The sequence below is a fragment of the Crotalus tigris genome, unplaced genomic scaffold (assembly GCF_016545835.1).
Source record: "Crotalus tigris isolate CLP2741 ecotype Arizona unplaced genomic scaffold, ASM1654583v1 scf7180000018048.2368360, whole genome shotgun sequence".
Classification (NCBI taxonomy): domain Eukaryota; kingdom Metazoa; phylum Chordata; class Lepidosauria; order Squamata; family Viperidae; genus Crotalus; species Crotalus tigris.
In genome coordinates this window covers 1,939,831-1,964,112 of record NW_024096794.1, presented here as the reverse complement: position 1 = coordinate 1,964,112, position 24,282 = coordinate 1,939,831, and the positions used below count along the sequence as shown (strand labels likewise).

At 41.2% G+C, this 24,282-nt stretch overlaps 1 protein-coding gene across 3 annotated transcripts in view; it reads right to left on the bottom strand.

Moving 5' to 3' along the window:
- ZFAND3 (zinc finger AN1-type containing 3) overlaps positions 1-24,282 on the bottom strand; it is a 125,236-nt gene that overhangs the window by 43,811 nt on the left and 57,143 nt on the right. For all 3 annotated transcript variants that reach the window (XM_039347053.1, XM_039347054.1, XM_039347056.1), the window contains one exon: positions 6,769-6,948. In XM_039347053.1, coding sequence (XP_039202987.1) covers positions 6,769-6,948 — 180 coding nt within the window. The remainder of the gene's footprint in view (positions 1-6,768; positions 6,949-24,282) is intronic.

The window sequence follows — 24,282 nt, the reverse complement described above, 5'->3', positions numbered from 1 at the left end:
AAGTTCCAAAATGGTGAATGGGGGAGAAGCCACGCCTCCCAATGGAAGCCCGGGAATCCACGAGGTTCAAGAGTAATGGCGGATCCTGATTTTTGCAATCAGGAAGACTCCTCTAGTCATGAGGGGCTGCGCCTTTCCTCTGGGTATAGGGGAATTCAGCGCCGGCTTTGCTCTTGCCGCGCTGTTTATCGCGCCGCTCAGCCGATCGCAGCCGAGCGGCGACCTGGCTTGCCGCTTCCCGCGCGGCTCAGCTGTTTCGCGCCGTGGCGCTCAGCTCCCTCGGCCCGGCTGCTCAGCTGTTGGGAGGGCCCGGAGGGCTACGCGCAACCCGGTGAAGCCCCCCCCCCGCGCCGAACAGCTGCTCGGCGGGCCGGAAGAAAGCGAGCGATCCGGCCCGTTCCGAGCCTCCCCGGCTAGCCCCACTCACGAGTCCGCCGATCCTGTTCTAATCGCTGCCGGGAAGTTTCTCTTGTCAAGGGAAGAAGAGGGGATTCCTTTTTTTTTTTTTTTTTTGAGTTTAAATTCGTTTGTTTCTGAGAGCTGCCTCTCGCACTTGTACCAGGCTTCGAGACTGAGTCAAAACTGGGGTCACGCCCAAAGGAAGGGGTGTGGCCGAAGTTTTTACCCAGTCTGCCAGGCAGGAAGGCCGTCATAGAACCCATCCATTTGGACTCTACAGTCATCCTGCTGGAGAATGATGTCTTTTTAAACTAAGGACAGTAAAACTTTGGTGGAAATGAAGTTAATGATCACATGCTCCTATTCTTACTGAAATGCAGGCAACTCTATTCAGTAATACTATGCAGAAGTGTACTGTGCTGAAAAATATTAATCTTTTAAGAAATATTGCAATGGAAAAACATTTGCATTATGGAATTTTCTGTAAAACAAGATAAACAGGGAAAACACTCTTAAATCAACATTTAAAATACATTTACAATTTGGACATTCTTCATTATGGGAAAGAAACTTTAACTTTGAGGTTATCAACTAGAAAAGCTCCATCTGCTTTATAATTAGTTCTGATAAATTATATGAATCTGAACACAGAAGAAAACTTCTGTTTGGGAGGGCAAGGAAGGAAAACTGTTGAAACTGTTCATAAATCTAACCTTGGTTTTATTTAATCATTCTAGCAGAAAGCCATCAAGAATTTTGTATAGATAATATTTTCAAACATGTTGTTGGCTTGTGCTACCTCATATCTATTATTTGTACTATGCCAAAATTTCAGAGTTAACACATTTGTGTTTCTTTATAATATAATTGACGTAACTATAACAATTAGGTCTATCAAAGCAATAGAGAATAGGAAGTGGACAATCATTAGCTTTGGGCATCTGCAGAGAAATATACAGGCAGAACTATTTTAATCAAATGTCTCTATGCGTGTGGTAGGCAAAATAAATACTGAGTTGTGAAAAGAAAAAGTCAATAGGTTAAATTGATTTTACCAATACACGGTCACCCAAGGTTGCTACTTTAATGAAGCTGAATTACATCAGGTAATGTTTGGAGTCCTGTACTATTTTGTGTAGAAAAGAAACCAGAATGCTTACAGGTTTTGGGGTTTGACTAGTTTGAATAGCTAGCAGTGAAGGGTGATATAGATAAAGTGGGATGACACTAAAAAGAGTCTGTAGTATGTACAATTATTTGGAACATGAAATGTCAAAGGTAAGGACTAATGTATGAAGAGCAAGGAAGAACTAAGAAGAAAAAAATGTGAGGTTTGATGAAGGGAAAAAGAAAAGAAATTGCACACCAATTTCCTAAAAGAATGGAGAGAGAGTTAAAATCAGATGACTCCTAGACCTTAAATTTAAGAGGGATCAAAGTGGATATGACAGAAGTGGTGAAGTTAGAGATAGAACAAGGTTTTGATGGTTTGTGGGTTGTTTGAGCATTTTTGCTGTGACAACTGGAATCACTGCTGTCATGTGGGCCTTTCCACTGCATTGGTGGGCAGGATAATAATAATAATGATAAAGTTGAAATCTTGGATTACTGTAACACGCTCTACAAGAGGCTACTTCTGAACGCTATTCAGAAACCACAGCAGGTGCAAACTGCATTGGCTTACTGCTGAAGGGTAACAGCTGTTCAACAAGATAATGCCTATATTGCAGACACTTTAATGATTATTAGCGGATGCTTGGATAGAATTCAAAGCACTAGTTATTGCTTATACAGCTCTTCCTGACTCACATCACATTCAAGGTAGTTGAGTTACCATTTGCTCCAAGCAGATTTGCCCATTTTGTATATTGATGCAAGAAGGTTTGCTACAGATTTTTAGAGTCTGAGAAATAAGAAGAGTCTGAGGTCTGGACTAGTATTTTATATTAAATATAAATAGGGAAGATACAATGGAAGTGATTAAGGCACATCCTGGATTGGTTATTTGTGAAACGTTCAAGCTAGTCAATCCTGAGGAAGATGAAAGGGTCCTTACTGCTGTGAGCTCTGCCCCCTGCAGTCTGGACTTATACCCTTCTGGTTAAGGTTTTCTGAGAGGTGGCACTTGCTTGAGTACAAGGTGTGGTAAATGTCTCCTAGCAGGAGGCAGTGGTTCCTGTAGCCTTGAAATAAACAGGGGTTTACCCTTCCTTTAAGACATACATGCCAAACTCGTGATGTCATGTGACATTGCGCAATATATCGGGCTGGTTTTGCCATTGCCGGCAATGGAGTGGGCACGGCTTCCAGATGACGCATCCGGTTCGCGGGCTGGCAGTTTGACATCCCTGCTTTAAGAGATTATTCTGGCCAATAATCTGCCAATCCACAAAATGGAAAGTCCTAAAGTCAGGCATCAAGCTACAGGATCATAAGGGGCAATACTTAAGTACTGCTCAGAAGGGCATTAGAGTGGAAACACACCAGAGACTCAATACCAATTGCTCATATATAGAGCAATCACCAAGACTCAAGATCTAAACAAACTAAAGCACAGTCTGGATTGACTATAGGAAAGCATGCAACTCAATGTCACACACATGGATCTACGAATGCCTGGTACTATACATAATCAATAGAGCACTAAGGACCGTTTTCAATAACTCAATGGGATTGTGGAAGACAACACTGGAAGTCAACTCAAGACAGCTTCCATAAGTGGCCATCAAGTACAGCATATATCAAGGTGATGCACTGTCCCTGCTGCTGTTCTACATAGGCTTGACCCCGTCAGCCAAATAATGATAAGGACTAGATATAGGTACTAGTTCAAGATGGGTACCATCAGCCTCCTCTGTACAGATGATATTAAATTGTACGCTAAGAATCAATGAGACATCTGCTTGCTGATCCACCTGACATGGATCTATAGTCAGGACATTGGGATATCATTTGGACTGAAGATGTATAACTGGATGGTAGTTAAGAGAGGAAAGGTAGGTATGACTGATGGGGTAAAACTACCAGTGTATCACATAGCAGACAGACAGATCAGCTATAAGTACTTTGGGAATCATGGTAAGGAGGCAAGGAAAGCAGCAATACCCAACTCCCACCAAAGGATAAGACAGGTCAACATGCCAGTCATCAGATACCTTGCTGGTATCGTGAGCTGACCAAAGAAGGACATGGATGCAAAAACCTGGAATCTCCTTACAATGTATAGAGATTTCCAATCCAAGCCCAGCAGCCAGAGACTATACATCAGCTGAATGGAGCTTGGTGAGTGTCAAAGACACTGTCCTGAATGAAATCAGGAGCATCCAGTAGTACATCAATAAGATGGCACCCAAAGATGAACTGCTGAGAGAATGCCTGAGATAGCAGCAGGCATGGAGGAAGATCAAGCGGAGGAAGTACCAAGACAAGACCCAGCATGGAATGTACCACTGACAGATACCTAAGGTGGCTCGAACTGGGAAATCCTACCAGTGGTTGGAAAGACAACACTAAGGCATGAGATCCATAGATCAGCACACTAGACAGTAGTACCGAAGATACAGATTTGAGAGGCCTCAGAGACAGTCCAATCAATACATAGTGGCAGAGTGTAAGATGCAGGCAGGAGCAACATATACTGAACAGCACAACCAAGTACTTGGCATTGTGTACAGGAACACCTACACAGTGTATGGGCTAGATCCTCCCAAGGCCAGATGGAAGATTCCACAGAAGGTTATAGAGAAGAACAGAGTTAAAATACTTGGGACTTCCAGATCCAAATGGACAAGATGGTACTGGTGAACAAAATAGACATCATAGTAGTAGACAAGGACCAGAAAAACAGTGGTGCTAATAGATGTAATGGTGCTAAGTGACAGGAACATTAGTAAAGAGCTGGAAAGTACCAGGGCCTGAAGGAGGAATAAGAGAAGACATTGAAAGCAAAGGCCAAAGTGATAGGCGCACAGATGCATGTGACTCTTAAGCTGTGTGTGTGTAGACAGAGAGACAAGACAAAATTTAATTTCAGGGTGTCCTATACATATAGAAATTTTTTAAATGTTCAGATTTCAGTGAAAGATGATAGCATTGATATTTGGTTATTGTTCGTTAGATTTATATTTGAGCTTTATTTTGAATAAATCAAGGCAGTTTTCCCTTACAAAAACCTTATGGGATGATTGGACTAAGATAAAATAATGGGTTCAAAGTCACTCAGTTAATATATGTTTAACATTCAGATAGCTTTTCAAAGCCGATAGAAACTGAGCTGTTCTTTTTCTGCCATGTTTTCATGTGATATGAGGGGAGATTTATTTCATTCTATTTCAGGGTAGGTAATGTTTTACTGTACAAGTTATGTTTATCTTTTTGTACTCTGCCGAAAGCCTGGTGATTTCTATTGATTCTTACAATTACCTCTGACTAAACAATCTAATTTTGTTCTAAATTTTCAGTAGAAAACCATCTAAAAGATCTTTATCCCAGATTCCAAATCAAAGTGCAGGGAGTTCTAGCCTTTATACATTGGACATATGTAGGTATGATGAGATAGCAACAATAGTTTTGTGAAATTCTCCCTCTGGAAGCTGAGCACAATTGCCTTTCCACTATTTAATGCATTTCTGTTCTAAAGTGCTGGCTAGTTTAACACTTTTTTTGAGCTTGATCTGAAAGGCAGAGACTATATTTAATAATAATAATACAAAGGCAAAATATTTATTAAAACTAAAACGAAGAAGAATGATTTAACAACTTTCAAGTTTCCCTTATTTATAACTTTTCTTTGTACTAGTTTTCTTTGGAATCATATGACAAATGCTTTGGGGCTGTATCCAATGACAGAATAGTTTCCATCAGATAACAAATAGGGATGAGTCCACTTCAGCATTCTGCTGTGCCTTGACGAATGCTCTGAAGCATGACATCATCCAGGGAGAGAAAGGGGTAGATATTTGCTTGTATGGTATTGAAGAAAAATATTTATTTATTTATTTCTAAAATTTGTATGCCGCCCAATCCCAAGGGACTCAGGGCAGCGTACAAAATTAAAACAATAATATGACAATAAAACAATAAAATAAATACATTCATACAGCGTGTCCGACCATATCCTGCCCCCCCCCCGGGGACATCAGCCCCAGGCCTGCCGGAACAGGATAGTTTTAATGGCTTTCTTAAAGGCCGGCAGGGTGGGAGTAGTTCGAACCTCGGGGGGAAGTTGATTCCACCAGGTCGGAGCCACCACAGAAAAGGCCCTTCCCCGAGGGCCCGCCAGCTGACATTGTCTGGCCGATGGGACCTGAAGGAGGCCCAATCTGTGGGACCTCACCGGTCTCTGGGAACTGTGCGGCAGTATGCGGTCCTGTAAGTAACCTGGCCCTATGCCATGAAGGGCTTTAAAGGTGATAACTAACACCTTGAATTGCGTCCGAAGACCCACAGGAAGCCAGTGCAGCTCGCGGAGGATAGGTGACACGTGGGCGTACCTTGGCGCGCCCACAATCGCTCTCGCGGCTGCATTCTGAACCAACTGCAGCCTCCGAACGCTCTTCAAGGGTAGCCCCATGTAGAGCGCGTTACAGTAATCCAGTCTTGAGGTGACAAGGGTATGAGTGACCGTGAGTAAAGCCTCCCGGTCCAAATAAGGCCGCAACTGGTGCACCAGGCGAACCTGGGCAAAGGTCCGCCTGGCCATAGCCGATAGATGTTGTTCCAAGTTTAGCTGTGAGTCCAGGAGGACACCCAAGTTGCGTGCCTGCACTGAGGGAGGTAAATTTACCCCCCCCCAGGACTAATGATGGACCATCCAGTTGACCTTTGGTAGGCAAGACCCACAGCCACTTGGTCTTGTCAGGGTTGAGTCTAAGCCTGTTCACCCCCATCCAGACCCTCACATCTTCCAGCATTTTAAAGGTGAACTATATAAACAGCATACAGTACATAAAATATGAATGGTAATGCTTTTAAAAAGAACTATCAATCTACCAGAATGAAAGAGCAAAATGACCATCAAAAACTTGTTTTGCAAGAACTATTTATCCCCATGGTGCACGGTACCATCTATATTTTTAAAAAGAATCTGCAGAAATGTTACAATGAAAATTTGTCTCTAAAGCATACTCTTAACACAGTTAAATTATAGATTCACAGATTAAACTGGAAGTATTCTGAAATGGATATATATAAGCAACTGAATGCTTATCTATAAATATATCTAAATAGGAAGGAAACATTGATTCTTTTACTTTAATTAGCACTTGACAATCATTGTCAAGCTCTTCTCTACCCCTAACTTTAAAGAGCTAAAATCCTTAAGTTCCAGAACAGCCTAGTCTGTAACCTCCTCCCAGAGTGTATACTTACATTCTTCTTTGCTCAAAGAAGTTACATTCAGTTCTGTCGAAAGTTGCTGGTTGGAGTTAACAGTCTGTGTCAATAGAGAGGTATTACTGTTGTCACTATTTGTTTCTCCAGAGAACAAATCCGATTGGCTGTTACTTGTGCTGGGAGTGGACTCATCATCTGGTTGCTTCTTTTGAAAATCTAACACGACACAAAGTTAAAGAAGTGTTACAAGGCCAGAAAATACATTATTCAATATATAAAATATTATATTTTACACAGAAGTTACGAATACTTGCAAATGAGTGAAAACTGGTTATACTCTTTTTTTCTCTGCAAGAGATATTGTGACTCAATTCAATGAGCACTATTCCATTAGAAAGGTCAGCTTATATATTTAACAAGTATTTAAAAATAGAAATAACGGTGTAGTAAATCATTAAATGGTACTAAAGGTGCTATTTTATTGAAAATTTTTAAGTGGCAATGAAAATTGTTCTATTTTAGTTAACTGTTTTGAAAACAGCTGAACTATTCTGTAAGGCAGAAAACATCATCTGCGCTCTGAACTGACTTTATCACCAATTAATGTCATTTCAAATTACGGATTTCTTCATATTGTATTCCTTGCAACTTTAGGTCATGGGTTTAGGAAATGTTTAAAATGTATTTGTTTTATTTAATTTTTTTTAAACAATCAATTAAATCCATGTGTTCTATACTCAACGAGGAAAACACAATTACTGTAGCTTTCTATGAACTTGCATCCCATTATTTTATTATGAATATGCTATCTTTAGAGTTGTGTTTTGGGTTAATTCTTTTAGAATCTATCCAGAGACTTGTCAGTTTAGAAATACCTATTCAACATCAACAGTATTTTCTGATTAAAACATCCTTGTTCGGAACTTTGGCCAACAATTAACAATTTAAGTATCAGCAAAATCCCTATTAGAATTTGACACACTCCTAGGAGCTCACAATAGGCATCATGGCCTGGAGCTGAATAGGAATCAAAGGAAGTGTAGGATAGCCACTCCCTAGGGTGAGATTCAGGGGTGAGAGTAGTAAAAATTTAGTCTGTCAAGATTCTATCTACTGGATGTAAGCAAACAAAGAACTGTACTTTGGTTGGATTATTCTATGTCATTCTTGGGTTGGGCCTGACAAAAAATAGAATGCAACAAAATATGTATTTACATAACAAAGGTCAAACAAGGCAATGTTCATTACTAGTTTGTCCACTATAACCTAGAAAACCAAGCAAATTACACCCAGTTATTTTTGTTTAAAAAGAAATTAACGCAACTGAAATTGTTTCAGGGTTATCTTTCCTGCAATAAAATCTGAAGACCATACCAAAGGAGAAATAACAAAATTATAAATCTTTTTTTGCTAATACCATCAGAAGTACCATTCTTCTTTAAAATGAAAAACCATACATTTTAAAGCTTACTTCCATTTGTAAGCCTCTTATGTGTTTTTTTCCTTCATGCACAAACTTTTATATTTATTAGGGAACTACATTGGAAAAATTGAAAAAAAATGGGGGGAGGGAATTGCGTGCAATTTTGCTTGTAAATTTGAGAAATGCATATTAGATCAGTTTATATTAAATGCAACCAAGACACAAAAATGTGCTCAGATTCATCTGTTGTTTCTAGCACTAGCAGCTGAGCTTACTGAGTTTTCAAGTGGAAACCCCCCCTCCCCGAAATCCACCTGCTTCACATTTGCAAAAATGTGTATAAATGACTACAGCGAGCTGCCTGTTTTCATTTTCTTTTACCTCTCCTTAGCAATTTTAATCAGTACAGAAACACCCAACTGCATTTATTTAGTATTTAAACAAATCTCCAAGTTAGAAGATAACTAACTTTCCAGGTTAAAAGAATCTTCAGCTGGTATCACACAGAGAAATCTCAGAAGTAGGCTTATGAACTGATTGATACAGAATTTAATTATACTTCATTCAGAGAGCATGTGGAATTGAGTATTATTTTAATAAAAAATCCACAATCAATTAGTATCTCTTGTAATGCTAGCAACTTTACAGCCCTCACTTATATGCCCTTAAAGATGTCTACAGAGAACTCTAGAATTTAGGAACATGGGTCTATTATTTTTAATTAATTTCTCTAGACCACCACCTGAGTTTCAATTACAGCTTAAGTGCAGCTAATTTTCATAAACTAAATTCAAAACACTTTCAAATGTTTGTCTCAAAAAAGTGAGGGGAGAATTCTAATTAGAACAATGTAAAATATACTTTGAAATAAGCCTTCTAGAATATAACAAATAAAAGAAGATAGGTTAACCATTACAAACTTCAAAAACATGAAAAGTATTAAGAGCAGCAGCATATTTTCAAAAGCTGCTTAGTGATGACATTAGTTTTTTTTAAAAAAGTTAATATTGATGATTTTTAGTTTGTCTAAAACCTAAAAGTAATTTAAATTCCATATCAGTGTAGCAACTGATTAAGAGATTTAGTTTTCTAGCATATATTTTCTTACTGCTATATGTCTGGAGGTGTGATTTTTCTGGGAAAGAATTAATGTTGTGACAGGAAGAGGGAACATCTAACAGCTTAATAAAAGAAAATGAATTCATTATGTATAATATAAAGAACAGGCCTTGCACACATTCACAGAAAAATAAAATATCAAATTAATGAGGTAACACTCCTAAAAATTTTCTACAAACCTCAAACAATGTTAATACCTTCCAATAAGGAGGGATTTAGCATGTCTGTTTAATTCCCCTTTTGCTTTTTAACTTTTATATAAACTTCTAAAAAAGTTTATCTGTGCTACTATATACAGGTGACATTATGTTTCTTACAGAAGTAGCAACCCTTGCTCAGTTTCCTTCCTATATCGATTCTATTAGCCAAAAACCTAAGACAGGGTTGTCAAAGTGCCGTCATGATGAAACCACGCCCACCCCATTGCCAGCAATGGAAAAAAAGTCACGATACGTTGCGACAAGTCACATGATGTTGCGAGTTTGACACCCCTGCCCTAAGATAAATAAGTGCAATATCATGCAAGGCAATTTAAATTATTTACATATTTAGTGTTAGAAATTTCATGCCTCACAAAATATTTTACAGTTCTACCAATAGAGTCACTTGTTGAGATGGGTGGGTACAGAAATCATATAAATACATAAAAATTTGAAAGGAGGCAATTTTAGGCCTTTTATTGCCAACCTATATTAAACCAGGTCATTGGCGTTTTGTATACAGAATTCAGTTAGGTTCATATTCCAGTTATTCTCCCCTTGAAATAATGCTATCCTTATTCCTGATGCCAGTGCTTTCAAGCCCAACTGCAACCACAGTACTGCCTTCACACTGGAGGCTGATTTACTTAGTGTGGAGACTCATTTAGCTAGCAATCTTTAATCTACTGATGTTTAATTTCTGGCCAATAAGTCTGGCTCCTCAAATAATCTTTGATAACTGCATTCATCCTAAAAGATGTCCTATTGCCTTTCTCAAAGGTCCATGATCTATGATCAAACTAGGATACTTCTTAAATAACAATTCCAGAAAATTGAGTTGCAAAATAAATGAATGGTGGTTCTTGATAATGTTGAATGTGTATCCAATTAAATGGCATACTACCTTGGAATTGCTTGATAACTGCAAAGCATTTTCAGAAGATCAATTTAATGTTAGTTGAGCATCTTGTACTACAGGAGATTTTATAGGAAGCTATACTATAAACTTATGTCTGCTTTAATAAACTTTGTAGACCATTTAGATGCATTCTTTCTCACCACTTTACTTGTAAACAGGTAGCCTATTGCAATCTGTCAAAATTTTGCATAGGCACATGCATAGTGTAGTAATAAATAATCAGCGGATGCTAGCAAAATTAGTAGTCCTTTTCTGATTGTTGTGTGATCTCCAATTGTTCTATGTTATTATATTTGGAATTACTGTCAAGACATGTTAGTTCTTGCAAGTTATTTCAAGTACTGGTCTATGGTCATGATAATACTTATTCATATGACACCCCTGTAATGCTGATGAAACATTATGTTCAGACATATCTGTCAAGCATGCCTTACGCTTTATTTGTAACATCTGTTCCTAGCTTCTGAATTCTTATGGCACAGTAGAAGAGACGTTATCAGAGGAGACAACCTGATCATGGCTACAGAATTAGAAAGGTAAATTGACCATTTATATTCAATTTATTAAATTTATGTCCAATTTATTGAACTTGAAACAAATTAAGCCAAGTTACTTAAATTTAAAATACTTTCAAGAGGATATTCTAAATTTATGTGTTAGAATTTAAATATTTTAAGTGTTTATCGAATTTACTATTTTAGTAGCAGTTGCTCCTGCCTCCGTATGGAACTATAAAAATTAAATATGTATCATTTTTTGCCATACCACAATCTGATAAGAAAAGGTTATTTGCAAACTTCATTAATAAGATTTGGATGACAAAAATGAATATAACTCATGGCTTAATAATAAATTATCCTACAATCAAAAATAAAGATATATTAAATCAATCATATTTATCTTGTTTTATAAAAAACCAGATTCTTTCACTATTGTCTATTTGGACCTTGAAATAAATAAGCTGACTATTGTTTGATCATGCTATTTGGGAGAAGAAGTCATGAGCAAACGTCATATAAATTTGCAATATTTACTTATTCTTGTGCTCTGTTACAGTGCTGAGCTTCCAGAGTTCTTTAAAAATATCCAAACTTAAATCACTAAGCTCTTTGGGATCACTTAAACTTTATATCTGTTGTCCTGCATTGTTCAGATTTTGTGCTATTTACATTTTGCTTGAGATATCTGTGTCTATGTGGAGATGGTTCTTGTCCTGTGTCTTGGTTGTATAGCATTGTTCTTGTCCTGTGTCTTGGTTGTATAGCAGTTTTGATTGGTCTTTGCTGAGGTAGTAGCTAAATGCTTAGCTTCAAGCACAGATATATTAATTTAAAATTATTTTTTTAAAAAAACTTTAAAAATAAAGTAATTTTAGTGTATTCTGACAGAAGAAAATGTTTAGAGTGTTCCTGCCATAAGAAATACTGGCAATTGGATCTGAATCACTATAAAGTTCTTCACTTCAAAACATCAGAAATTGAGGGACTGCTATCAGTGAGACAAATCAGCCCCAAATATTATTTTAAAAACTTTTTTTAAGCCTATATTATTTTGAGTATTGTTTCATTAAAATATGATAAACTCAGGTGGTTTGAATGGTATATATAGGGTTGTTTTAATGGGAGCTCATTTTTCTGGTTTCTGCACATTCTATTAATCATTTCCTTCTTGCCATTTTTGAAATAAAAATGCATCCCAGATACAATTTTAACAAGTTCCTATTTCAAAATCAAATATAACCAACAAAGGATTAACATAGTTACTGAATGCACCTATCACAAGTAATATGTAGTTTTATATGCCTGTATAGATATTATCTGTTGTGTGGGAAAAATAATTTCCTTCTAAATTTTTATTTTTAGTATTTTTTACCTTCACAAATAAAAATTAAGAAAAATATTGGTATCTGTTAATTGTACTGTGACTATACAAAAAACAATCTAATTTAACTGCTCGTGGCATTTCTATTTATTTTTCCAGATCTCTGAACAAGATTTTGGTTTCACTTTTTTATGGAGACTTTTCATCACATCTAGAAGTCTTTCTGCAATTAGAGCAGAGTAACGAAACAGTTCTGTAAACCTACTGACAACCATTTAATGGAAAGGGCAGAAAATGGTGGACATGTTCTGGCAGCACATTTAATGGATATACAAACATCCTTAGTCATCAGCCCAAAGCAATACTGGCAGAAAATTAACTTCCTGCTGCAAAGCTCATTTAGCAGCAAGAAATACAGTGATATGGGCAATATAAACTCTGCAATGGTGAGAAGGGGGAGAGAAGAGAAGAAGTAGGATGTACCTCTTATATTCTTTTTGAGGAGGCAGTGTTCATTAATTTTACAGGTTTTTCTGTTTAGCATATTGCTTCATTGCACAAACAAGCAGCTGCCTATGTTTTGCAAAGCACGCATTTTTGCAGAGCTCTGTAAACTCTGTGGACAAGACATGTCTAAGATTTCAATTCATAGCAAATTATTCATATTAACAATAAATCATATTCTTTTTTAAAAAAAATACAATTATAATCTGAAAACCAAATTTAGCTGTGATCAATATCAACATTCCAAACTTTGGCAATGTAGATTTGTGCCAGGTAGTCACCAGCTTACAACAATTCATTTAGTGACCATTTGAAGTTACAACCACACCAAACAAAGTGACTTATGACCATTTTTCACACTTATGACTGTTGCAGCATCCCCATGATCATGTAATCAAAATTCAGATGCTTGACAACTGACTCACATTTATGACAGTTGCAGTGTCCTGGGTTCATGTGATTCACAAAGTCAAGGGGGAAGCAAGATTCACTTAACAACTGTGATACTGACTTAAGAACCAGAGTGATTCACTTAATAACTGTGACAAGAAAGGTCGTAAATGGGGAAAAATTCACTTAATAACTGTCCCACTTAGCAACAGAAATTTTGGGCTCAATTAAGTTGAGGATTAACTGTAGGAAAATTATAAGCTACAGATATGGTAAATAATCATAGTTCAGTGACTAAGCTATGGATAATAAGCATGAAATATCCAACTATGATTTCCTACGTCAGAGAGTAGACAAAATTCATTCTTCAGACATAAAAAAAGACAAAGACAAAAAGCTGTTTTTCTCGTCTGCTTGCATTTCTTTCACAGAGGAATAATATAAAAAATATTTACATTTCTGTGAGCTCAAAAAGATTAGGATCTGCTAAGATGTCTTAAAAATCAGAAATACTGATTTAGTGGAAAAAAACAAATACATTTTTCAGACATTATTTTAAAAACTATGAGCTATTCCAGCAAATCATGGCTCAGTGGACACAGTAATAACAAGCTTGAAATACTAGATGAAGTAGCTGTAAAAGAAAGATACCTGGCTAAATGAATGTCAAACAAGAAATGTAGCTTAATTTTTCACTTGTTCTGCTTCCCTACTCACAAAATCTTTGATTCATAAAACCAGGTTTTTCTTCCGATTTGTGGAAATGCAAACACTTCTTGAAATATATAAAAGCACATTATAAACCCTTTTTTAAAAAAAAAAATGGAGTCAGTTAATGTTTTGTAAGTTAAAACCATAAAGAAATGAAGAATCAGTTTAGTATAGGGGTTAAGACATATGCCGTAAACCAGTAGATCATGAGTTCTATTGCTACCTTTGGCACTGAGCTAGCTGTGTGACTTTGGCCAGTCACTTTCTCTTGGCCCTAGGAAGGAAGCAATGGCAAACCACTTCTGAAAAACCTTATCAAGAAATCTGCAGTGGCTTGTCCAGGAAGTTTCTGAGAAGCGACCATGATTGGATAGAAGGGGAAAAAAATCAATAATTATAACCCATACCAACAATAGCTCTTTTGGTATTCTCTATAATGTTTAAAAGGGAAATGAGTTCTGAGAAGGAGCGTTGGCTTACCTGAATGCCTCTTCTCAGCATGATGATGGAGAATCCACCAATGGGTTAATTCAGTCCTCCTGCCCAATCAGACTAAGTTGTCAAAATTGTCACGCCTGTCCTGGCCTGGGACCTCCCAGTTTCAATGAAGGCGGAGCCAATGACGATAGTCTAACATGACTCCCAAGATAAGGAAAAAAGAGCAACCCCCTGACACGGGGCCTAACTGACCTCCAGAGGGATGGGCGTGGATTCCCCATCATCATGCTGAGAAGAGGCATTCAGGTAAGCCAACGCTCCTTCTCCAGCATGATGGATGGAGAATCCACCAATGGGACGTACCGAAGCCCCATTGTCCCTATGGGAGGGAGTCATTGGGACCTGTGTCCCTGGTCCTGGCACTACCTGTTGCAGTACTCTTCGACCAAAGGAAGCCTCTGCAGATGCAAACTTGTCCAGTCGGTAATGCCTTATAAAAAGGGAAGGCAAAGACCATGTCGTCGCCCTACAAATATCCTCTATAGATGCTTGTGTTGCCCACGCAGCCAAGGTGGCAGCACTGCGAGAGGAATGTGCCATCACAAGACTTGGAACTGACAGGGAAAGCACCACATATGCCCCTCCTATGCACGCCCTGATCTACCTGTCTATGGTAGAGGCGGATACCTTCTGCCCCATAGAGGAAGATTGGAATGAGACAGAGGGCTTCCAATTTATGAAAGGCCGCCGTGCACTTGATGTAACAGCGCAAGGCCCTGCAGACGTCCAATATGTGCCATTGCTGTTCCAGGTCATGTGACAGACGGGGACAAAAGTCTGGGAGAATAACCTCCTGTGCCCTATGAAACACCGTGTTGATCTTAGGGATAAAGGCGGGATCTAACCTGAGAACCATCCGTCTTCATGAAATATGCACAGATCTTTCCTGATAGGTAAAGCTGCCAGCTCCAAGATGCGTCTGGCGGAGGTAATGGCTATCAGGAAGGCGACCTTGAGCAACAACGATCGCAAAGAACAGGTTCTGATGGGCTCAAAGGGTGACGCAGTTAGGGCCTGTAGAACCTGAGGTAGCTCCCAGGAGGGATACTTGTGAACCACGGGCGATCTGCTATTCGTAACTCCTTTGAGAAAGAAGCGTACCATGGGATGTTGAGACAAGGATTCTGATCTGTCCCAGGAGAGCAACGTGGAGAGAGCCATTACTTGCCTGTGAATAGTGTTGTGTGACAACCCCTTATTGATCCCTCCAACAAACAGTCCAAGACCATTGGGATGGTCGCTTCAGAGAGACTCAAGTGGTTCTTGTCACACCAGTGGCAGAAATTCCACCAAGTATGATCGTAAATGTGGTTAGTCGCTGGTCTCCTGGCAGCCTGAATCATGTCAATCACGCCTGACGAGTATGACTCCTGTGTCAGGGTGCGGCGTTCAAGCGCCAGGCAGCCAATTGGAGCCATTGGGGGTCTGGATGTTGTAGAGCCCCTTGTGTTAAAAGTATGCGACTGTTGGGAATCTGCCACAGAGAAGTTGTGGAAAGGCTCACGAGGTCTGCAAACCACGGTCATCTTGACTAGTGAAGTGCAATGAATATTAACTCTGCCTGTTCCTGTAGTATCCTCCTGATAACTGCCGGAATCAGAGGGAGAGGAGAAAAGGTGTACAATAGGCCCCGTAGCCATGGGCTGCGTAGAGCATTCGTCCCCTCTGCTGCCCAAGAGGGGAAGCGTGAAAAGAATCTGGGAAGTTGGGCGTTTTCCAGCGAGGCGAACAGGTCTATGATCGGATGGCCAAACCTGTCTGTGATCTCCGTGAAGAGATCTGGGTGCAGCCGTCACTCTGAATAGTCCACTGATGACCTGCTGAGGAAATCTGCCTTCCGGTTCGCCTCTCCCAAAATATACTTGGCCCTGATGGAAAGCAGGCTGATCTCTGCCCAGGAACACAACGACCGAGCTCCATCTTGAGGGATCTGGAATGAGTGCCCCCTTGCCGGTTCACGTGAGCATTTGCGGCTACATTGTCCGTGAGAACCAACACATGTTGCCCCCCCAATCTCAAGGCGGAAGTGGCAGAGAGCCAGATGGATTGCCCTGAGCTCCAACCAATTGATGTTGTGCTTCAGGTCCAACTGCGGCCGTTGACCCTGAGCCATCTGAGATTGGAGGTGTGCACTCCTGCCGAAGAGACTTGCATCAATGGTCAGAAGAATTCGGTGAGGCTCCTTGAAGAGTGCCCCCTTGCTCATGGCTGAGGATGTCCACCAGTCGAGAGAGCGGAGGACCTGACGGGGAACCCTTACCAGTTGGTTGGAGGAACTGGTGCCCAGTCTCTGGAACGGGAGCAGGAACCATTGAAGAGTCCGAGAGTGTAGTCTGGCCCAAGGCGCTATTGCTATGCAAGATATTAATTTCCCCCGTAGCTGGGAGATCAAAGCTAGTGTCACTACACGCTCCCTGAAGACCCTGAGGACCAGGTCTCGGATGCTGTTTCGATGGTCTTTTGACAGGTACACCTGACAAGAGTTTGTGTCTATTACTACACCCAGGTGTAGGAAGTGGATTGAGGGGACCGTCTGGCTTTTCTGAAAGTTTATCGAGAACCCGTGGTCCTGAAGAGTTCTGATTGTTAGGGCCAGATCCGACTGGGTGGTCGGGATGGAGGATGATTGGATCAGGATGTCGTCCAGGTAACACTGGACGCATATCGGTACCAATCTTAAGTGTGCCATGAGGACAGCCAGGATCTTGGAAGACCCTGGGGGCTGACGAGAGACCGAATGGCAGTAGCCCTGTTTTGGAAGTGGCAGTTGAGATAACAAAACCACAGGAATTGGCGATGATCCAGGAGGATGGGGATGTGTAGTTATGCCTCTGTGAGATCGATGGAGGTCATGAAATCCCTCGCCTGATGCTGCCCAGGATGGAATGGAGCGTCTGCATCTTGAACTTCCGATATTGGAGATGGTAGTTCAGGCCCTTGACGTCGAGGATTGCCCTCCATCCCCCTGAGGATTTTGGAACCACAAAAAGAATGGAATAATATCCCTTCCCTACCTGGTCCACTGGGACTTCCTCTATGGTCCTGATGTTTAATAAATGCCGAATGGTGTCTGTCATGAGACCCCTCTTTATTGGGTTTCTTAACATTGGACAAGAGACGAAATGATCAATGGATTTGGTTACAAACTCCAGGGACAGACCCTCCCTTATGGTGTATAGTACCCAAGAGTCTGTGGTTGTGTTTTCCCATTGGTGGGTAAAAAGAGCAAGTCTGCAGCCAATGGGAGGGTCTCCCCTAAGTCACTTGGAGCGATGAAAGGGACGACCTCCTCTGCCTCGAAAGGAAGACTTGTTCTGGGTTTGGTGTCGGGGTCAGTCCCTATAATTTGTCCTGTCAAATGAACAGTCAGTCTTGGGAGCAAAGGGATGGGATGTTTGTCCAGCCTCTGTTGTTGGACCTGTCCGAAAGGACTGACAGCTGGTATAGGGAAAGAACTGCCTATTTGGTCTCCTAGCCAAATGAGAGATTACCTTCTGTTTTTGTTTGTTCTCCACCAGATAGTGCCTCCCCAAATAGCCAACCTCCCTTAAATGGGGCCGTGGCCACACGCCATTTGTGTTTACTCTCAGCCCTCCAGTTCTTAAGCCAAAGCCATTGCTCGGGCCGAGTGCCTGGCGGTGTATAAGGATACGTCTGCCATGTACTCTGAGGTCGCTATCAATTTGGTCAGGTCCTGGTGTACTCTCACCTCCTCTAGGGGAATCCTTGCCTGAAGTTGTCTAAGCCAGATGAGGGAAATTCTGGCAAAAAAGGAGGTGGAGGTTGCCGCCTTTGCTGCCCACGCAGAAACTTGGTGTGCTTTACGAAAGGCTAGTTTAAGATTTCTTATCCTCTGCCCTAAGGGCATCAGACATCTCTTGGTAACCTGGAGGTTGAGAATAGTGGGGCTAAGGATTCATCCACCTTAGGCACTTCCAACAGATCTGTTAAATTTGGTGCCATATTTACTGCTTTGCGCTGTTCCCGCCTGGGAAGGTTGGGTGGCCGGGGACTCCCATTGTCCCTGAATGTTTTTAAGGAATAAAGGGGGACAGGGGATTTGTTGACGCCGGACTACCGGTTCTGAAAACAGGGGATCCATGTCCTGGGTAGAGGAAGTTTCCGGGGTGGGAATAGGGGCAGGGCCGATCTTACCCGCTGCACATGCCCTGCGGAATAGAGATGGGAAGAGCAAAGAGTTAAAGAGCTCTACCATGGGCTGAGTATCTGTGGAGGCTCCTCACAATCCAACCACTGATCTCCAGTGCAGTCATAATCAGAAGAGCTTGGAGAGTCAGATCCCGGGGAGATTTGCTTCTCCAGGGCCCGGTGCGAGTGATTGGCCTGTTTGTCACCTGACTTACTTGGCCTTTTGCCAGATTTAGACTTAGATCTGGCCTTTACCTTAGCCGCGGCTTCTTGACAAGGAGATTTGCATTTGGGTTGCCTGATTGAAACAGAAGCCTGTGGCTCAGTGTTTTCTGCCATGGTGAAAAATGAGAAGTGCTTCTGAAAAATGGCACTGAAAAATGGCCTCGGTCTGTAAGAGACTTCAGTTACCCAACGTGATGGGACTGACTTGCACGTGGATCAGCGTGGTCCAGCCCACCAGCCAAACCGGAGTCATGCTGGGCACAGTGAGGCGCTCGTCACTGGGAGATGAGACAAAGTCAATGTCCGTAAAGCACAGTCCTGTGTTCAGTTGAGTGACGAGATCTCACGTGTCTCACTTAGTGGCAATGGTCAGGTCCTAGTGAGCAACCACTAGATGCAGAGTGGCAGATCGGCTAAGGTGAAGGAGTGCTAAATGGCAAAGGCAAGTGTCAATGAATTGCCTATGAAGGAGAGAATTGGTGCTGGAGAGAGCTGTCAAATATAGGTCTTGCAATCAGGGGGGTTGAAACTAGGTTCCTCTGCAATTTAGAATTCTGATAAGGAAATTCAGATGGTGGGCTGGAACCTGTCAACCGTGCGTCCTAGAGCTAACTATAAGTGAGTGAGGCTCAGCCGCTGTGGTGAGGCATCAAAATGGCACCCACAATGAGCAGGGAGAAGGAGCAGTTGGGTGAGGGAATCCCAAATATTGCTAGCAACTGTAAAGCAAAGAAGCCGGCAAGGTCTGACTGACCAATAAGGCTAGCGTCCGATTAATGGGCGTTGCGTGTAATGGACTAATCCTCCTCCCAAGTTCAAGCCTTCAAAGGTAAGGATCATCAATACCAGCAAATGGTTGCCTTATGGCGCGCCAGAATGGCAGCCGCGCAGCCGAGAAAGAGAAAAAGGCCAACCCTTGAAGCCTGAGGAGTAAGAGCTTGAGATGGCCAATCGCTGCTCCAAAAACGCTAGGAGATGCGCATAGAGCAGTCTCCCTCTCTTCCTGATCTATGTAGATTGCTTAGAAGAATTTAGCGATCCGCACCAAACACCTGAGAGGCACAGTGGCAGCGGCGCCTCCCAGCAGCGGCGGGAAGTCCGGAGCCGAAAGCAGCTGAAACTGTCAGAACTGATGAATGCTGTGGTAAACAGCAGCGAAATCTTAACGCTCGTGCTGAAACTAGCTCTCCTAGCTGTGGCCAAGTTGCTGGTTAATGGCCCCTGAAGAGTTTGACAGATTAACGGCCACCAAAATGGCGGCCGCAGCTCAAACCTATGGAGCCGACAGCTAAGGGAGGCTTCAGGGGACAGAAGCCTGGAGGGTCCTAGAGGAGAGCCAAACAGAAATTAAACAGCTTCTGGCTATTCTGTCAAAGAGCAATCCCTAAAGGGTTCCTAAAACTTTGGCAGATGGGCAGTCCCAAAATGGACGCTGCAGCTCTCTGTGGAGCTGACAGGTAGGGGAGGCTTCAGATGGCAGAAACCTGACGATTTTAAGAGGAAAGTTGAACAGAAGTTGTATGGCTTTTGTTTCTTTCCTCTGATGGGCTAGAAGGGAAAATATTCCCACATGAATCAAACCTGTCAGAAGTAAAAATTTGGGAGTCAAAATTATCACGTCCTTCTGGTCGAACAGACTAAGTTGAAACTGGGAGATCCCAGGCCAGGACGGGCGTGACAACTTTGACAACTTAGTCTGATTGGGCAGGAGGACTGAATTAACTTATTGGTGGATTCTCCATCCATCATGCTGGAGAACAAAAGATTTAGAGCAGGGATGTCAAACTCGCGATGTCATGTGACGTGCGACGTATCGGGACTTTTGCCCCATTGCCGGCAATGGGGTGGACGCAGTTTCGATGTGACGCATCTGGCCCGCAGGCCAGCAGTTTGACATGACTTGTTTAGAGGATACTTGGTATGCACAAATCATGGAAGCTATCCAAATGCATGTCTGTACTGCTCAGACAAGCCAAAAGGCATCAGACAAGCCAAAAGGCATCTTTTTAAAGCACAACTTTAAAGCCTAGTTCCAAGTCAGCTTTGTGACAAGGCTCTAATTCTGTGTCTGCAGTCTTCATGGCACGTGTACCCCAAATTGGATCCCTGTCAGACTTTGCACCCATTCTGCCTGAATAAGCTGACAGCCAAAGTCAGGATTTTCTACTGCTACTGTTATAGAGAGCAAATACTTATCCAAAATAAACATAAGAGAAGAAATAAATGTGGTGATCTCAAAATTAAGATTGGTGCTTCAGGAACCATGAGAAAACTAACCAGTTTTAACTACTATGACTTCTATGGTGCTTCAATCTAACCAATATTAGAAGCTTACAATACAGTCCAAATAATTCAATACATAAGAAAACCCAAATAATACCTTTCTTCATCATACTTATAGCATACATACAACCCAAATAATACCTTTTTATCATACTTTCTTTCAACTTCTGCACTTAAAATCCTACAATTCACTAAACTTCATTCAGATCCCAGGGGCCGTATCAAACAAACAAAATAAAAGAAAAAACCAAACAGGTCTTGACAGGCTGCCTGATTATCATAAAGGATGGGGCTTGCTCATTGAGGTAGTCCCAATTCAGAGTATTTGAATTTATATATTTATTAGCTTTATCTGCTGCCCATTGCGAGTCAGTGTCACTTTCAGCCTCCTCCTGCCTCCTTTTCCGATTGGTGAAGGTTGTGAGAATACAACAAGCTGGCAGAGGAACGGGTCTGGGCCTAGGCTTTTAAGCCTTGACTAAGGCAGGAAGAGGTATCTTCTGCCCTGGCTGGTGATGCTTATGTCTCATGACCAATCTGCCACACCACTAGTATCCTGAAGGGCCCCAGATACCATGCAAGAGAAGTCTTAACTGCTTAGGTATCCAGTGCCCACAAAGACATTTATACACACCCACACATGCTGCTGATGCTGACCCAAAAGCATTGCCAGTAAAGTCAGCAGGTGCTCCTCCCCCTCAATCAAGGCTTAATAGCCCTCACCCACACACCTCTGTCTTTTCATTAATGTTGCCTCTGCTGCGTGCACTGAGGGATTCCTTCATTTTTCCTACAATACTGTTGTCAGTATTTTAAAGAAAAGCTTTTATTAGAGGGAATAAGGAAAGATACAAACAAACAAAAGGCTGTGGGGCTGATGCAGAGATTTTTGCATTTGGAAAATGAACAGCTTTGTTTGCTATAATGCCCAACTTGAACAGTTATCCATTGGTCATTCCATATGGAAAAATAAGCAGCAGAGTTAGGGAGAGTTCTCACACGCCTCTCTTTAATTGAGTGGTATTATGTATCGTTCCTTTTCATTGGTTGGAATATTTCACGTTTCTACCTCAGGTAAGGCACAACCCCACCCACTGATTTTACTGGCTTTGCAGGAGGAAGGCTGGGTCGAGATGGAGTAGAGGGCCAAAGGTAGATTCTGTTAGCACTGGGCTTTCCTCCACCCCTCACTAAAACCTAAGGGGACATTTTTCAGAAGCAACACAAACATCCTCCCATTTCTGCTGCTACCCCAAACAATGCCTCCCTCAGAACCTCCACTTTCACCTGGGGAATCACCACTTGCTCTTCCCAGCCTCACTGTATGCATCCCAGGGCTGCAACCTCACCCAATACATGGATCTCAGGCCACCAGCAGAAGGAAGACAACACAAGGTCAGTGGCCACCCAAAAAGGCAGAGATTTAGGAGAATATAAGTACCGTATTTATAAAGAATTGTTTTTCCACTGGACTGGGTGGGGAGGCTGAAGCTTGTAGGAGCAGCTGCAGCTTTCCACTGCACTTCAGCACTCCAAACTCATATATTCCATGTGCTGGCCCTCCCTACCTCTGGGGCATCCCCCATGCTCTTATCTTGCTCAATGACCACTTTATGCAACAACTGAGATTCTGGTCCTATTTGTGATCATAAGTCAAAGATTACTTATAACTTCCTTCCTGTTCCCTGAAAATCCTCATTAGCCACAAGAACTGACTTAAACTGTGAAGATGACAACTGTTATTTAATTAAAAATTTCACAGTAAAAAACATTAGAAAGGCACATAAAAATAGCACAGATCCCCAATCAGACACATCTTCTCTACCCCATATATTTAGACCATTCTATTTATTTTTTTATGGAGATGTTCTATTTATTTTTTTTAATGGAGAAAAAATTATGTTTCTATGCCAAGTTTTTAAAAAAAAGATACCTCTTGTTTAGCCATTGTTTGGTTTCTATGAAGGGCAGAGGTCCCCAATCCCCAGTCCATGGATTAATACCGTGCTGGGGCATGCCAGCAACCGGTTCGCACAAACAAGGAAAGCCCCATCTGCAGGATGCAGGCAGCACACAAAACCACACCCCTTCCGGTCCACGGAAAAACCTCTCTCCACATAACCGATCTCTGGTGCCCAAAAGGTTGGGGACCTCTGATGTAGGGTATTGTGGAGGCATAGAATACTACATCACCATTAAATATGTACTGCTGAGGCACCATTCAGCAGAGGCAGAAGGTACTAGAAGGTGTCAAGGAGGGCATCAAAATTGGAAAATGGAATTGTATGGACATGCAACTTTCTATGTATCCTTAGGTCAGCCTAATGTTCTCAGAAGAATGATAATACAAAAACAAGATTCGGATGTCAGTCCAATCTGTTTCAGAATATGAAAAAAAGGGGCATCTTGCCCTTAAGTCTCAGATAACAATATTGTGAATCAGAAATTACAATTTTAAAGCTTTCTACAAATCATAAGGTAAGACTTTTTTTGTACAAAGAAGGCACAAATGGGAAAGAAACCTCTATATTTCAGACTATATAAATTGAATTTCTACTAGAAAGATTCTAAATTGAGCAAAAGAGCAAGCTGATAGGAACTGTGGAAAAGGCAACAGCTTTTTCTGTCCCTGACACAGCACAATACATGGATAAAGCTAATATGCTCTCACAAGTATCTCCTGCATTATATGATGCTGTCACGTTCTCTTTTCTATTCCCACAAACCTCCATTCCATTCATTCACTGTCACATTAAATAGAGCCGATCAACTATTACTCTACTAGCTGCAATAAAAAGAGATTTTCTAGCTGTCAAACAAGAAAATTAATCTTCTAAAAATGACAGAATGCACATGGTTCAAGTATTCTCCACTGCTCCTTCCAAGTTTGATGTTTATCCTACACAGAACACATTGCCATTGACTATCTTATTAGAAATACAACTTCCAGCAAGCTAGTCAAGCAACATATTAATCTTAGAACAAACCTGGGCATTTTATGGCCCCGGGGCTACACCCAACTGTTTGGGTGTCTCTGTCCAGCCTGCATGAGGTCAATTGGAAATTAGAAATCAAATGTAAATAAATGTACATCATCCATGCAATACAACTGCATTGCTTTTATTTTCAAGGCAACTGCTATTTTTTTTTTCAATTTACACATGTATGTGCATGCATGCCTATGCAGTTTCACAACTCTGTTGTTTGGGCCCTCCAAAACAGTCCCAGTTTCTTATGTGGTCCTTGGGAAAATTAATTGCCCACTCTGTCTTAGAATACTAAGTGTGTGTATACACACATGCACTCAT